General features: G+C 37.8%; 1 protein-coding gene across 3 annotated transcripts in view; it reads right to left on the bottom strand.

Moving 5' to 3' along the window:
- Positions 1-1,066: 1,066 nt before the first annotated feature.
- TBK1 (TANK binding kinase 1) overlaps positions 1,067-13,909 on the bottom strand; it is a 41,738-nt gene continuing 28,895 nt past the window's right edge. For all 3 annotated transcript variants that reach the window (XM_070621945.1, XM_070621944.1, XM_070621943.1), the window contains exons 12-21: positions 13,490-13,591; positions 9,334-9,412; positions 7,361-7,482; positions 7,192-7,268; positions 6,568-6,607; positions 5,963-6,064; positions 5,742-5,838; positions 5,246-5,352; positions 4,957-5,028; positions 1,067-1,850 (exon numbers count right to left, since the gene is read on the bottom strand). In XM_070621945.1, coding sequence (XP_070478046.1) covers positions 1,799-1,850; positions 4,957-5,028; positions 5,246-5,352; positions 5,742-5,838; positions 5,963-6,064; positions 6,568-6,607; positions 7,192-7,268; positions 7,361-7,482; positions 9,334-9,412; positions 13,490-13,591 — 850 coding nt within the window. In that variant the 3' untranslated portion in view covers positions 1,067-1,798. The remainder of the gene's footprint in view (positions 1,851-4,956; positions 5,029-5,245; positions 5,353-5,741; positions 5,839-5,962; positions 6,065-6,567; positions 6,608-7,191; positions 7,269-7,360; positions 7,483-9,333; positions 9,413-13,489; positions 13,592-13,909) is intronic.

Here is a 13,909-nt window from a genome sequence, read left to right as displayed (position 1 = left end):
TTGTTTATATATACACGATTTTTTATACCATTAACCCCTATATTTTGAAAATACATCTCAATATTGAATATTAACTTATTTTAAGCCAATTTCACCTAAATAGTCACTCTGAAAATTAGGTTAGCAGACAGGAATCACCATGTATTTATTAACTTAAGATGTTTTGAATGAGGATGTATTTTTGAGGGTAAAACATGGAAAGCGAGACGCTTGGTTTCCACAGCACTGTAATAGGGAATAAAACAGCAGTCTTAATACTGACGTGGAATAAATTGTTCTTATCAACACCACTTACAACAAGACAATCCCCGCAGAAGGGTTTATTGGTGTTCTTTTCTAGAGCCACTGCAATAAAAACTAAATCTGCAAATATATTAACTGATCACAGAATTTAAGTAAAATTTTACCTACTGTTCACATAAACATGATAAAAACATTTAAAGTATACAATTAAGGACATATGTGAGACAGTCAAATGGGAAATTAAAATCAAGAGGTTTATAAAGAGTCCGCGGCCCCACACTGTCAGACGACACAGGAGACCTGACAGGGATGACCTTATTTCTCTAAGTCATTCCCTCATGCACTTATTTCTATAATGCGTCCATGAGACACTTAAAATGCCCCACGACAATAAATCAACCCGAGATTTCAAATAAAATCCTAATCCATTTCCAGTTTTCCAATGTTCATGGTAGTCAAGTTTATTGACTCTTTAGGCCACGTTACCTTCATGATACACAGGCTGTGTGTAACCACACGTCAACAGTCTCATAAGTCAGAAACCAAAACCAAAACAAACCCTTGTTAGATGAAGTAGTTTCTTGCTGGGCATAACCTGTTAGTCTAGAATTGTGTGTAGATTTTTCAAAGAGAAAGTCTTTGAATTGGGATGGCACAAATTTATGAAAGAACTTCCACCAAACTCAGAATCAGTGACTTCAGAAGAGACAGAGGCCTGTCTCCACATCCAATACTCCAAGAATAACTTACCATCACCACCCATATTCTTTCTTTCAAAAGTAACCTTCGTTTCTCAAACTGTTACAGGCAGAAAAGTACAGTCTTTACATTAAAATCAGAAATTTATTGACATTTTTTCATGAAGTAGTAAGCAGAATTAAAGAAGAAATATACAGCTTAAAACAGTTGAAATTACCCTAAAATTTTTATGACAATTATACATTTATGGCCAAAATAAAAGTGAGTAGTTTTTAATAATTAAATCACTTTAAAAATTTTGATCGATAATTTATCTGAAAGTAAACAGATATGAGGATAACTGGGATCTGGGCACCTTGTAATATGGAATAAATAATGCTACTTCATCCTTTTCAAAAAAACTGGGATCACAGTACAACAGCGGTTCGGTTCTGTCCCCACCCACAGAAGCTGCCTCTCCGCTTAGAAGCCTGTCAACTCTCAGGCTTTCTGATTTGTAAGGAAGCCTGTTGTGGTTCCACTTAAAAATGTTTCCAGTCGGCAGTCAGAGACGCCTGACTCAGTCGGCCTTCCTCAGAAGAGCAGGGGGTCAGGATCTCAACGCATCAGTTGGACATGGCTTTCTTCTAGTGCTTGCTGAGGGCAAACGTCCTCAGATAATTATAAATGTTAAAAGTACTCTTAACAGCAGCCAAAAATTTATATATTTTTTAATATATTTACAATATTGTACATATTTACACAACCCATCAAATACTGAATTGTAGAAACAAGGGACTACCAATAGAGGCAATCATTTAACGCCTCACATTATTTTCTTGTGCAAACTGCAACTCTTCTCAAACTTCTTAGAAAGTTAAAGACAGTCAACATTGCGAAGGCCGCCATCCATGGTTAAAGCGCCAAACCTACAACACGAAAGAAAAAGGCAATCTCAAAAGACTCATCTATTTGGCCCCCAACATTTTATTTTTTTTTATTTTTTTAAAGATTTTATTTTCTTCCTTTTTCTCCCCAAAGCCCCCTGTTACATAGTTGTATATTCTTCGCTGTGGGTCCTTCTAGTTGTGGCATGTGGGACGCCACCTCAGCGTGGTTTTGATGAGCAGTGCCATGTCCGCACCCAGGATTCGAACCAACGAAACACTGGGCTGCCTGCAGCAGAGCACGCGGACTTAACCACTCGGCCATGGGGCTGCATACCCCCCCAACATTTTAAAGAAGACTATAAAATACTTTCTGGAAGAATAAACTGTTATTTTTAAAGAGTTTAAGCAAGATTTCCTCTATTCTTATGAAACACAGTGGTATCATTATAAATACGTGAAAAAACACAATTCAGTGGCCTGGGAAGACTTCTTCTTTTGCGGGGGCGGGGTGGGGGAAGACTCCTAAGAGAAAGTGTGAAGTGATGTAATCCAGATAGGAAGTGGGGAATTCCTTTTCGGCAGGGTGGGACTTAACAGCACAGATGTGGAGTTGGGAGTAGGTGTGCCATACTCAAGGGACAGTCAGGGATGGAAGCTTCTAGAACAGAATCTTATTTTGGGCAGTGAGTAGTGGGAAAGTTGGGTGAATCGGCTGGGGCCAGATATTCTAATTTTTGAATTCAAGCATTAATTTAGACTTGACCTTTTAGGTAACACAAGTTTAGAAATTTCTGAGCCAAGGGAGTGGCATGATTAGACCAGTATTTGGGAAGCTTATTTTGGCTGTGACACCAGGACAGATGGCAGAGCCTGCGGTTAGGGAAACTGGCCGTAGTTCATGACCACAGCTCCCATGCGAGGGCAGGGAGGATGGAACCATCTGAGGGAAGGCCACCAAACCCGAAGAAGGGAGTAAAGAAGAGTAAGAGGCCAAAACGACTGATGTTCAAGGAAGCAGGAGCAAGGCTGTCTCACTGAGAGGATGAGGCAATCAGAGGGAAAACTGAGCTGGGAAGGACGATACTAAGTGATTTTCGATCCAAGGAAGCCAGAGGTGACAGCGAGGGATCCACATGGAGACAGTGCACACGACCTGGCTCCTCCCACGAGTTCTGGCACAAATCCTTTAAGGAGTCACTCAACATTTAAGTTTCATCACCCAACATACACAAATTGTCAAATAAACCTGCACATAGGACATGGGGGGAACCAACTTACTGGACCTGCTTTGGGAGTGGGGACTTTATTCCACAAGGCAGAAGTGATTCAGCATAAAAGTCTGTTAAAAGCCTTGTTTATTAGCCTCTTCTTGCTAATCTCTAGCTTTACAGGATAAATTTAGAATTTAGCTAAAGTTGTAAAGAAACTGTAAATTGGATACTATACAAAGTTAGATAATTACTATGTGGTTGCTATAAACCAATAGAAAAAGATTTTAAAACCTAATAAGCAATTCACAGAAAGAATAAAAATGGAATAAATATATAAAAAGATGCCTGACATCATTAACTGAAGAAATGCAAATTAAAACAAGGTATCAGCTTTCACTAAATAAATTAGTAAACATTTAAAAAACTGGTAACATTCAGTGTTGACAAAAACATAGACTTTGTCTGTTTGGGACTAAAACATACAAGCCTTTTAAAGAACAAATTAACATACCTATCAACATTTAAATGTGCACACACTTTAACTCAACAATTTCCTATCTAGAAACGTCTGAAAATTAACCCCTCAAACATTCTTCCATAAGTGCATGAAGATACACCTACAAGTATGTTTACCGCAGCATGGTTTGCAATTGTGAAAAATCAGAAGCAACTTAAATGCCCAACGAATGAGGATGAATTAAACAGACATGGTAGATCCACACCCTGGAATATGAGGCACTGCTGAAAATGAGAAAAATGGAGCTACGCACATGGACGTGAAAAAGTACTCGTGATATAGCCTTCAGTAAAAAAAGTAAGACTAACCAATATGAACAGATTCCATTCTTAGAAAACATACATGCAAAACAAAACCATTAATAGTGATGACTTCTACGGGGCAGGGAGTGCACGAGAAAGGGCAGGTGGAGACTTTTATTTCCAAATGTTTATAATTATATATGGTTTGAAATTTTTAAAAATAATGCATTAAATTAATTAAAAAAATTGATAATACTCCAGAAGCATCTGACAACCTTCTGCATAGAGCTCAAAGACCATGGGGTCTCGTGCTGGTGCACCCCCCAGCTTTGGAGAACAGGGACAGTGGGGGAGAGAACCCAGCCGCCGCTCATCCTCCCAGGGCAGGACCCCACGCATCTGCAGAACTGGACAGAGGCTGTCTGCTCTGCGACGGCACATGGCTGGACCGCGTGGTCCCCGAGATAACGCAGCGCGAAGGCGCCCTGCAAGTGCACAAAACACCATATAAACGTGGACTATTTTCACGAGCATTTTGGGGGTAGAGAGCTGCTGAGGACCACAAACAGGCTTGAAAGACAAGGGTTCTGTTAGGTAGCCAGACAGGACTCTACTTCTCTGAGGAACCAGGACAAGGAAACAGCCATCCAAAGGGACTTTGCGGGCTCTGTACGCCTCCCAGCTCTCTTTCCCCCAATCTGTCAAGGTTCTGTAGACACGCAGACACCTGACCCCCGGGAGATGCGTCCACAGACGGCACTCACCGGCAGGAGGCGCGCGGAGGCCTCTGTCAGTGGCACAGCACCAATCAGAGTGCTGGCACCCTAGAAGCACCTTTGATTCCAAAATTAAAAATTATGGTTCTAAAGAGAAAATGCTACGAAAAATACTGTGTACAAGATTTTCATTTTCACAAACTGATCCAAATGAGCAAATAACGCTATTAACCAGTGTTTCCCTAAGATGGAACCAATCAGAGTTGACTTGTCTTTATCCAAATGACCCCGAACAAATTTAAAGGCACCACGGAAGTCGCAAAACATAAGGGTTCTGCCTTTACATATCCCTCTCCCACAGCCTAAGCTCTCAGTCCAGGCGGACAGACACAGCTACAGATACATACCCACTCCATTGCACATAAAACCACAGGGCAGAGAGGGATTTTTATTACTCACCTTTCTAAAATATGATTATTTTCAGCAAGTTCCTTAACTACTCCTTCCATTTCTTCTTTTAATTTCTTCATGCTATACACACAAAATAAAGATAAATAAGCATCTCTGCTTAAACAAGTCTGCAAATGTTTTAGAACTTTATTCTTATGTTTTATTTCTTTAGATTGAACTACGTCACTAAATAACATTAGTAAATGTATTCACAAAATTTCAAAATAAAAGAGCAAGATCACAAACTGAGATAAAAACAAATGGAAACAACACAGTTACCAAATAATAAGTTTCTTACCCTAGAGTCATTTCCACTAAAGTGTTAGAACATGGATAAACCGGGGTCATGGCATGTTTCATTCCACTGGAGGCCGCAAACATTTTCTGAGGCAACGTTTCTTGTAACTAAAACATCAAAAACCCCACATGAATCACAGAACAAAGTACTTACTGCAGACCTGAGATCAAATGTTACAGGTTTTAACAAGGCCTTTACAGCTTTAATTTCAAAGCTATCAATGATACAATACTTAAATCAAGACTCTTTTTGAAAAACTTTTCTTATAAATGATAAAAAAGAATGGTCTAAGAGATGTTTTTAATTGTAAAACATCTAAGTTTTTAAAACTTGGCTCAAAATTATGTATTACAAATGGGCAGGGAGAGCCGAATATAGGCGTCTTACGTCCTCTCTCTCCCTTCTCAACCGTAATCCAACAGAAACTGCGAGGAGTTTTATTTCACTTCCTCCTATGAGGAAGCAGGCTTCCCCGCCCGCCCCTGGGGAGCTGTACCTCACTGGTGTAGTCTTGGTACTTTGAAACTTCTTCTTCAATGTCAAAACACTGATTCGTCAGGGCTAGTAACTGTTTCCTGAGATGAAGCATCTTTCTGAAAACCAAAAAGAATCAACTAATAAGCAGTTTAATGAAATATTATTCTCACTTAAAATATACAATACACATTAAATTGTTAATTGTGTGGTCAACCACTAATCACCCCAAAAGGTACTTACCGCATCCATTCTTCTGACTTATCCAAAAACACCTCATACTTTTTAACACATTCATCCGTAAAGTGGGTCATAGCTTTTGTCGCATGGTAATACAGTTTTTGTCTGTAATTTAGAAATAATCAGAGGCTTAAACCAACATCACTGTTTCTATTTCCAATACTAAAAAAATTCTCGAACATTAAATTCATGTTTCCTGTAACAACTGTTGTGGCTTTAGAATATTTACAGCAGAAAGGCAAAGGTTTCAAAGATAGATGTTACAGCAGCAAGAGGAGAAAGAGAAGGCTCCCAATGGAGAATGGGCAAAACTATTTACTGACGGAGGTTAAGGTCAAGGAGGTGGCTAAGTTCGTCCTGGCCTGGTTCTCTATTATCCATCCTTCTGCAGTCATAGCACACGAGACAGAAGCAGACGGGCCCTCATTCGCTCGTCTCAGTAACCTCTCAACCAGGGGCCAGGTGAGTAGGCCTCAAGTATGTGCACACATAGTAACAGTTCAGAAAAGCCGAGATTAAAATGCATTTTTTATTGAATTCCAACTTTAAGATGAATCAGATTAATAACATAACCAAAAATAATTATTAAACATAATCTGGACACTTACTTATCAAATTTGTGAATTTGTTCTTCATTATAAGCTAGTCCTAAAAAGAAAATACATTGCTTTTGTAAATGTGGAATCATAAAATGGCACACAATATCTTTTTCTTTTGAAATTATGCCTTCAAAAAGGCTAAGAGAGTAAAGCAGATGTCACCAAATCATGACCCATGAGTTAGATATAGCCCATAAGTTTTTACTTGGTCTGTATAGTGTTAATATTAAAAAAATAATTAACTGCCAACATTTAAAAATCAGGATATTCCTAATACACTATGTATTTATAGTTTTTCTTGAGATACAGGAAGAGCGGGCAACAAACGTGGCGAATCTGAGGAGAGACGCTCCCCTGGTAGGGGTCCCCTCTCCACCATCCGTAGGCCAGGCCCGCCTCCCGCTTCTGTCACCTGTCTGGCCTCAAGAGGTGCTGGAGTTCCTGGCCCCGATTTAAAATATTCAAAAGGTTGGTTTTAAGAATAATTTTTAATACATTCAACTAAGTTCCTGACAGACTCCAGTCTCTGAAATATCTTAAGCAGCCACCCTTACAGACATCCCAAATTGATTCAACTCAATCACAATTAGTAGGGCTGATTCATTAGATTAACAAACGGCAAATTTTACTTACTACGTTCTGCTTTGTCTTTTTTGAACTGATAGTAAATCTCTGTGATGCAACTTAACAGGACTTGTAGCTTTTCTACGCTATTTAAGGAAGGAAAACCCAAATAAATTAACTGAGTTGATGTGAAAAAGGACATTTAAGAGCAGAAACCACCAAGAAAGTCATGACCTACTGTCTGTCTTTTGGATGAGTGCCTTCTTGATGGGCCCAAGCGTCTGTCAGCAGGCCACTCGGAGATAATTTGCTTTCGATATCCTGAAGACTGGTTTCTATTGTTCCCTGAGAACTGGAAAGCTAAATAAAACCAAGGGTTCAGATCCAGATGATCAAAAATCAGAAACGATCATCACAATGCCAGTGGAGCCTGAAGTCTGAATCACACTTCTCTTGCAGATTACCTCAAGTCAGAATAATCATTTTTATGTTTAAATAAAAGGACAGTTTCTTAAATTGATTTCTATCAAGAGTTTGATATGATAATAAAACATGAGACTAGTAGTAATACATTTTATAAAACATTTCTTACATTAAACATCCTTTTTAAAAAAACCATACAAAATACTGTTAATCATTCAATCAAGCTTCTGTTTCTTTTTCTTTTTTTTTTTTTTAAAGATTTTATTTTTTTCTTTTTTCTCCCCAAAGCCCCCCGGTACATAGTTGTATATTCTTTGTTGTGGGTCCTTCTAGTTGTGGCATGTGGGACGCTGCCTCAGCGTGGTCTGATGAGCAGTGCCATGTCCGCGCCCCGGATTCGAACCAACGAAACACTGGGCCGCCTGCAGCGGAGTGCGCAAACTTAACCACTCGGCCACGGGGCCAGCCCAAGCTTCTGTTTCTTTACCTATAAAATATGGTTAATACTCTGAGAGCTGTTGGGAAAATTAGCCAGGAGAGCCATCAGCGTAGTCCCAAGCAAAAGACGTGGTTATGCAGGACTGTGCTCTTTGCTTAGAGGCAAAAGGAAAGTCACTCCTCTTAAAAAGGAAAAATGAGGGGCCAGCCCCATGGTCGAGTGGTTAAGTTCGTGTGCTCTGCTTCAGTGGCCCAGGGTTTCGCTGGTTCGGATCCTGGGCGCGGACATGGCCCTGCTCATTAGGCCATGCTGAGGAGGTGTCCCACATGCCAAAACTGGAAGGACCCACAACTAAAATATACAACTATGTACTGGGGGAATTTGGGGAGCAAAAGCAGAAAGAAAGAAAGAAAGAAAAAAGATTGGCAACAGTTGTTAGCTCAGGTGCCATCTTTAAAAAAAAAACAAAACTGAGAAAAAAGAAACAACTAAAAACCAGCCTAAGCTGGGATAGGGAAAAGAGATATCATATCAAGTTCTTTTGTACTTTTAATTTAACATCCATTTCATGAAAGAATACTCCAAATGCTAAAAGCTGGTAGGAGTATAGCATTTTCATTTATCTCATTTAATTGGTACAACCACCTATGACGTAAGCAGGGTAAGAAACTGCCCATTTTAAAGAAAAAGAAACCAAGGATGCAAAGAGTGAAAGGCCTTGCTTCTGTAGCCAGGCAGGAATAGCCAAGCAAACAGGGGCAGCTCCGGGACCAGCAATCAGCTCTCACAAGACATCATCCCACGTTCTTCTACAGTACATTTCAATGAGAGATCCAGACGTTACCTGAAATGCCACTGGATTTTTCAGCAAAGACTTTTGTCCTAATTTCTTTTTTTAGGTACAGAAATGATTCACTGCCTTGAGGAACCCAAATCTTTCTTGCATTACTTTTTATTTTAGAAAAAGTCTCACATTTTCATAACTTGCATCTCTTTCTCACTAAGTTTAAGCACTGTGCATGTTAAATTATATTTATGAACTTGCTTTAACTGCCACAGCAGCAACACAAGAGCATCACAGGTTTTAAAGAGAGACAGGGAGAGAGAGGCAGCATAGAAAGGAGAGAGAAAATGGCTTAGAGCAAAGCAGGCATTGGGAAACGCCATGAAAAATTCCACGGCAGTGAGGGTATTTAAATACTGTAAATAGTTCCTAAAGATGGGAAAAAGGCTACTCTTTCTCTGGAGATTGTTAGATACATCATCTCTACAGGAAAGTTTACACTTAATCTTGCTGGCAAAGGAACAGATTATAAGCCTATGATTGTCAAAATTTTGTAAATACTTACTCTCAACAATTTGGTGTGTATGTCTGAAATTTCACCTAACTCTGCTGCTTCTAGGTTGATTTTTATCAACTTTTCATATCTGTATGAAAAACAAGTACAAAAAAATTAAATGAGCATAGTGAATACACAGATTTTAGAGGATGTTTTATAAATTATATTTGAGTTTTTATTATCATAACCATTTAAGAATAATATATTGGATACAAAGCCTATAAGCAACAGATTCCAAGAAAACTTGATGTCTTCCTAAAAAAGGAACTTTAGATACCCCTACTCATAAATTGGCACATTAAGAGATAAAATATAACAACTATTGGGTCAATGAAGAAATCAAAGGACAAATCAAAAAAACCTGGAGACAAATGAAAATGAAAATATGACATGCCAAAATTTATGGGATACAGCAAAAGCAGTTCTAAGAGGGAAGTTTATAGCAATACAGGCCTACCTCAACAAACAAGAAAAATCCCAAATAAACTATCTAACAGTGCACCTAAAGGAACTGGAAAAAGAAGAACAAACAAAGCCCAGAATCAGCAGAAGGAAGGAAATAATAAAAATCAGAGCAGAAATAAAGGAAATAAAGACTAAAAAAAAAAAAAAACAATAGAAGAAAGTCATTGAAATGAAGAGCTGGTTCTTTGAAAAGATAAAGAAGACTGACAAACCATTAGCTAGACTCACAAAGAAAAAAAGAGAGATGGCTCAAATAAAATCAGAAATGAAAGAGGAGAAATTACAATGGACACCTCAGAAATACAAAAGATTATAAGAGAATTCTATGAAAAGCTATATGCCAACAAACTCGATAATGTAGAAGAAATGGATAAATTCTTAGAATCATACACCTTTGCAAACTGAATCAAGAAGAAATAAAGAATTTGAACAGACCAGTCACCAGGAAGGAGATCAAAACAGTAATCAAAAACCTCCCAAAAATAAAAGTCCAGGACCAGATGGCTTCCCTGATGAATTCTACCAAAAATTCAAAGAAGCCTTAATACCTATCCTTCTCAAACTCTTCTGAAAAATTGAAGTGGCGAAGTTTCCTAACTCATTCTATGAAACCAACATTTTACCCTAATACCAAAACCAGACAAAGACAACACAAAAAAAGAAAATTAGAGGCCAACATCACTGATGAACATTGATGCAAAAATCCTCAACAAAATACCAGCAAATCAAATACAACAATACACTAAAAAGATCATACATCATAATCAAGTGGGATTTTTACAGGCATGCAGGGATGGTTCAACATCTGCAAATCAATCAATGTGACACAGCACATTAACAAAATGAAGAATAAAAACCACATGATCATCTCAATAGATGCAGAGAAAGCACTTGACAAGATACAGCATCCATTTATGAGAAAAACCCTGAATAAAATGGGTATAGAAGGAAAATACCTCAACATAATAAAGGCCATATATGACAAGCCACAGCTAATATCATACTCAATGGAGAAAAACTGAAAGCTATCCCTCTGAGAACAGGAAGCAGACAAGGATGCCCACTTTCACCACTCTTATTTAACATAGTATTGGAAGTCCTAGCCAGAGCAATCAGGCAAGAAAAAGAAAGAAAAGGGATCCAAAGTGGAAAGGAAATAGTGAAACTGTCACTATTTGCAGATGACATGATTTTATATATAGAAAACCCTAAAGAATCCACCAAAAACCTTCTAGAAATAATAACGAATATGGTAAAGTGGCAAGATACAAATCACCACACAAAAATCAGTTGCATTTCCATATAATAACAACGAAGCAGCAGAAAGAGAAGTTAAGAATACAATCCCATTTACAATCGCAACAAAAAGAATAAAAAACCTAGGAATAAGTTTAACCAAAGAGGTGAAAGACCTGTATAATGAAAACAACGATAAAACAGTGCTGAAAGAAATTGAGGAAGACACAAAGAAATGGAAAGATATTCCATGCTCTTGGATTGGAAGAATTAACATAGTTAAAATGTCCACACTTCCTAAAGCAATCTACAGATTCAATGCAATCCCTAACAAAGTACCAATGACATTTTTCACAGAAACAGAACAAAGAACCCTAAAATTTACAAGGAATAACAAAAGACCCCAAAGAGCCAAAGGAATTCTGAGAAAAAAGAACAAAACTGGAGGCATCAGACTCCCTGATTTCAAAATATACTACAAACTTACAGCAACCAATGGAACAGAATCAAGAGTCCAGAAATAAACCCACACGTTTATGGATAGATAATTTTTGACAAGGGAGCCAAGAACATACAATGGAGAAGGAAAGTCTCTTCAACAAATGGTGCTGGGAAAACTGGAGAGCCACATGCAAAAGAATGAAAGTAGACCATTATATTACACTATACACAAAAATTAACTCAAAATGGATTAAAGACCTGCATGTAAGATCTGAAACCACAAAACTTCTAGAAGAAAACATAGATAGGCAGTACGCTCTTTGACATTGGTTTTAGCAGCATATTTTCAAGTCCCATGTCCAACCAGGCAAGGGAAACAACAGAAAAAATGAACAAATGGGACTACATCAAACTAAAAGGCTTCTGCACAGCAAAGGAAACCATCAACAAAACGAAAAGACAACCTAACAACTGGGAGAAGACATTCGCAAACCATACTTCTGACAAGGGGTTAATCTCCAAAATATATAAAGAACTCATATATCTCAACAACAACAAAAAAACCACCCAATTAAAAAATGGGCAAAAGATCTGAACAGACATTTTTCCAAAGATATACAGATGGCCAACAGGACATGAAAAGATATTCAACATCACTAATTATTAGCGAAATGCAAATCGAAAGTACAATGAGATATCACCTCATGCCCATCAGAATGGCTATAATAATTAAGACGAGAAATAAGTGTTGGAGAGGATGTGGAGAAAAGGGGACTCCCATACACTGCCGGTGGGAGTGCAAACTGGTGCAGCCACTATGGGAAACAGTATGGAGATTCCTCAAAAGATTAAGAATAGAACTACCATACAATCCAGCTATTCCACTGCTGAGTATCCATCCAAAGAACATGAAAAGACAAACGTGTAAAGATACTTGCACCTCTGTGTTCACTGAGCATTATTCACAAGAGCCAAGATTCAGAAGCAACGTAGGTGCTTAACAAGGGACGAATGGATAAAGGAGATGTGGTATATGTACACAGAATCCTACTCAGCCATAAGAAATGATGAAATCTGGCCATTTGCGACAACATGGATGGACCTTGAGGGTATTATGCAAAGTGAAATAAATCAGAGGGAGAAAGTCAAATACCATATGATCTCACTCATAAACAGAAGACAAAAACAACAACAAACGAACACAGAGAGACAGAGATTGAACTGGAGGTTACCAGAGAGGAAGAAGGGAGGAGGGCGAAAGGGGTGATTAGGCTCATGTATACGGTGATGAATGGAAATTAGTCTTTGGGTGGTGAACATGATGTAATGTACACAGAAATCGAAATATAATAATGTAGATCTGAAATTTATACAATATTATAAACCGTTACCTCAATAAAAAGAAAAAAAGGAGATAAAATATAAAAGACAACTTAATTTCAAATAGTCAATGACAGGATAATACTAGACAGGATAATAATCTAGTCAGAACACTACATTTCAGAATTAACGAAGGTCGACAGTAAGTAGTGCTTTCAGTTATTCTATTTCCTCGGCAGTACCCACAGTATAGCCTAGGAAGAGGGCAGTTTAAAATATCATTCTGTTTCAAAAGACATTATCAGAGATAAGATTAATCAGTAAAAGTGATCCCAAAATTCTAAAAATACTACCAGAGCACAGTTTAGAATACCTCTTCCTACTTCATTTGTTGATTATAGGTTTTATATTTTCCTATTCAGAGTCTACTTTGCAAGTTAAAAAATGACACGTTTCCATCTCAGATTACCTTTTCCTTTGCAAAGGGAAGGAGAAAATGCCACCAAAGAGATGCTGTTCCTTTCCTACTGAGATGACTGAGTATTTCTGCCTTCGTGAGGGCGTAACTTAATCTAAGGTTGTGCCTTAATACAAACACTTGCACAGCATGCCACATCATGCCAGGGATAACTAAACAAATTAAGCAGAAATGGAATAATATTTAACATTTTAACCACTACTAGTAAGGAAGTAATCTACTCACACTTTCATAGTTTTTTCAATGTTTCTGATGCAGAAATCCAATGTGATCACAACTTCTGTCTTTTTGTGAACAGTTTCATTATAATCATCTTTAACTAATTCTCTAAAAAATAATAATACTCTCATTAGTTTACCTTATGAATTATTTGTTTTCTCTTGTCTATCACTAATTACACTGCTGAACTACTGTGCAGACAAATGTCTTAACAGTCTTGATGGAGTATGAAGCCAGTTCACCCTTTATTACTAAAAGCATCTCTGTGACTCTTACACACATCTAGGGCACAAACCATCACTACTTATTAGGTCTACAGTTTAGAAATCCTGGGCATTAAAATTATATTAAGGAATAAAAACTAATCTATAATCACACAAATAAGATGAACAGCATTACATTTTACATACCAGAATTAACGTTTAC

The sequence above is a fragment of the Equus przewalskii genome, chromosome 5 (assembly GCF_037783145.1).
Source record: "Equus przewalskii isolate Varuska chromosome 5, EquPr2, whole genome shotgun sequence".
NCBI classification, from domain to species: domain Eukaryota; kingdom Metazoa; phylum Chordata; class Mammalia; order Perissodactyla; family Equidae; genus Equus; species Equus przewalskii.
The sequence above is the reverse complement of the archived record's forward strand: the minus strand, read 5'-3'. Positions and strand labels throughout refer to the sequence as shown.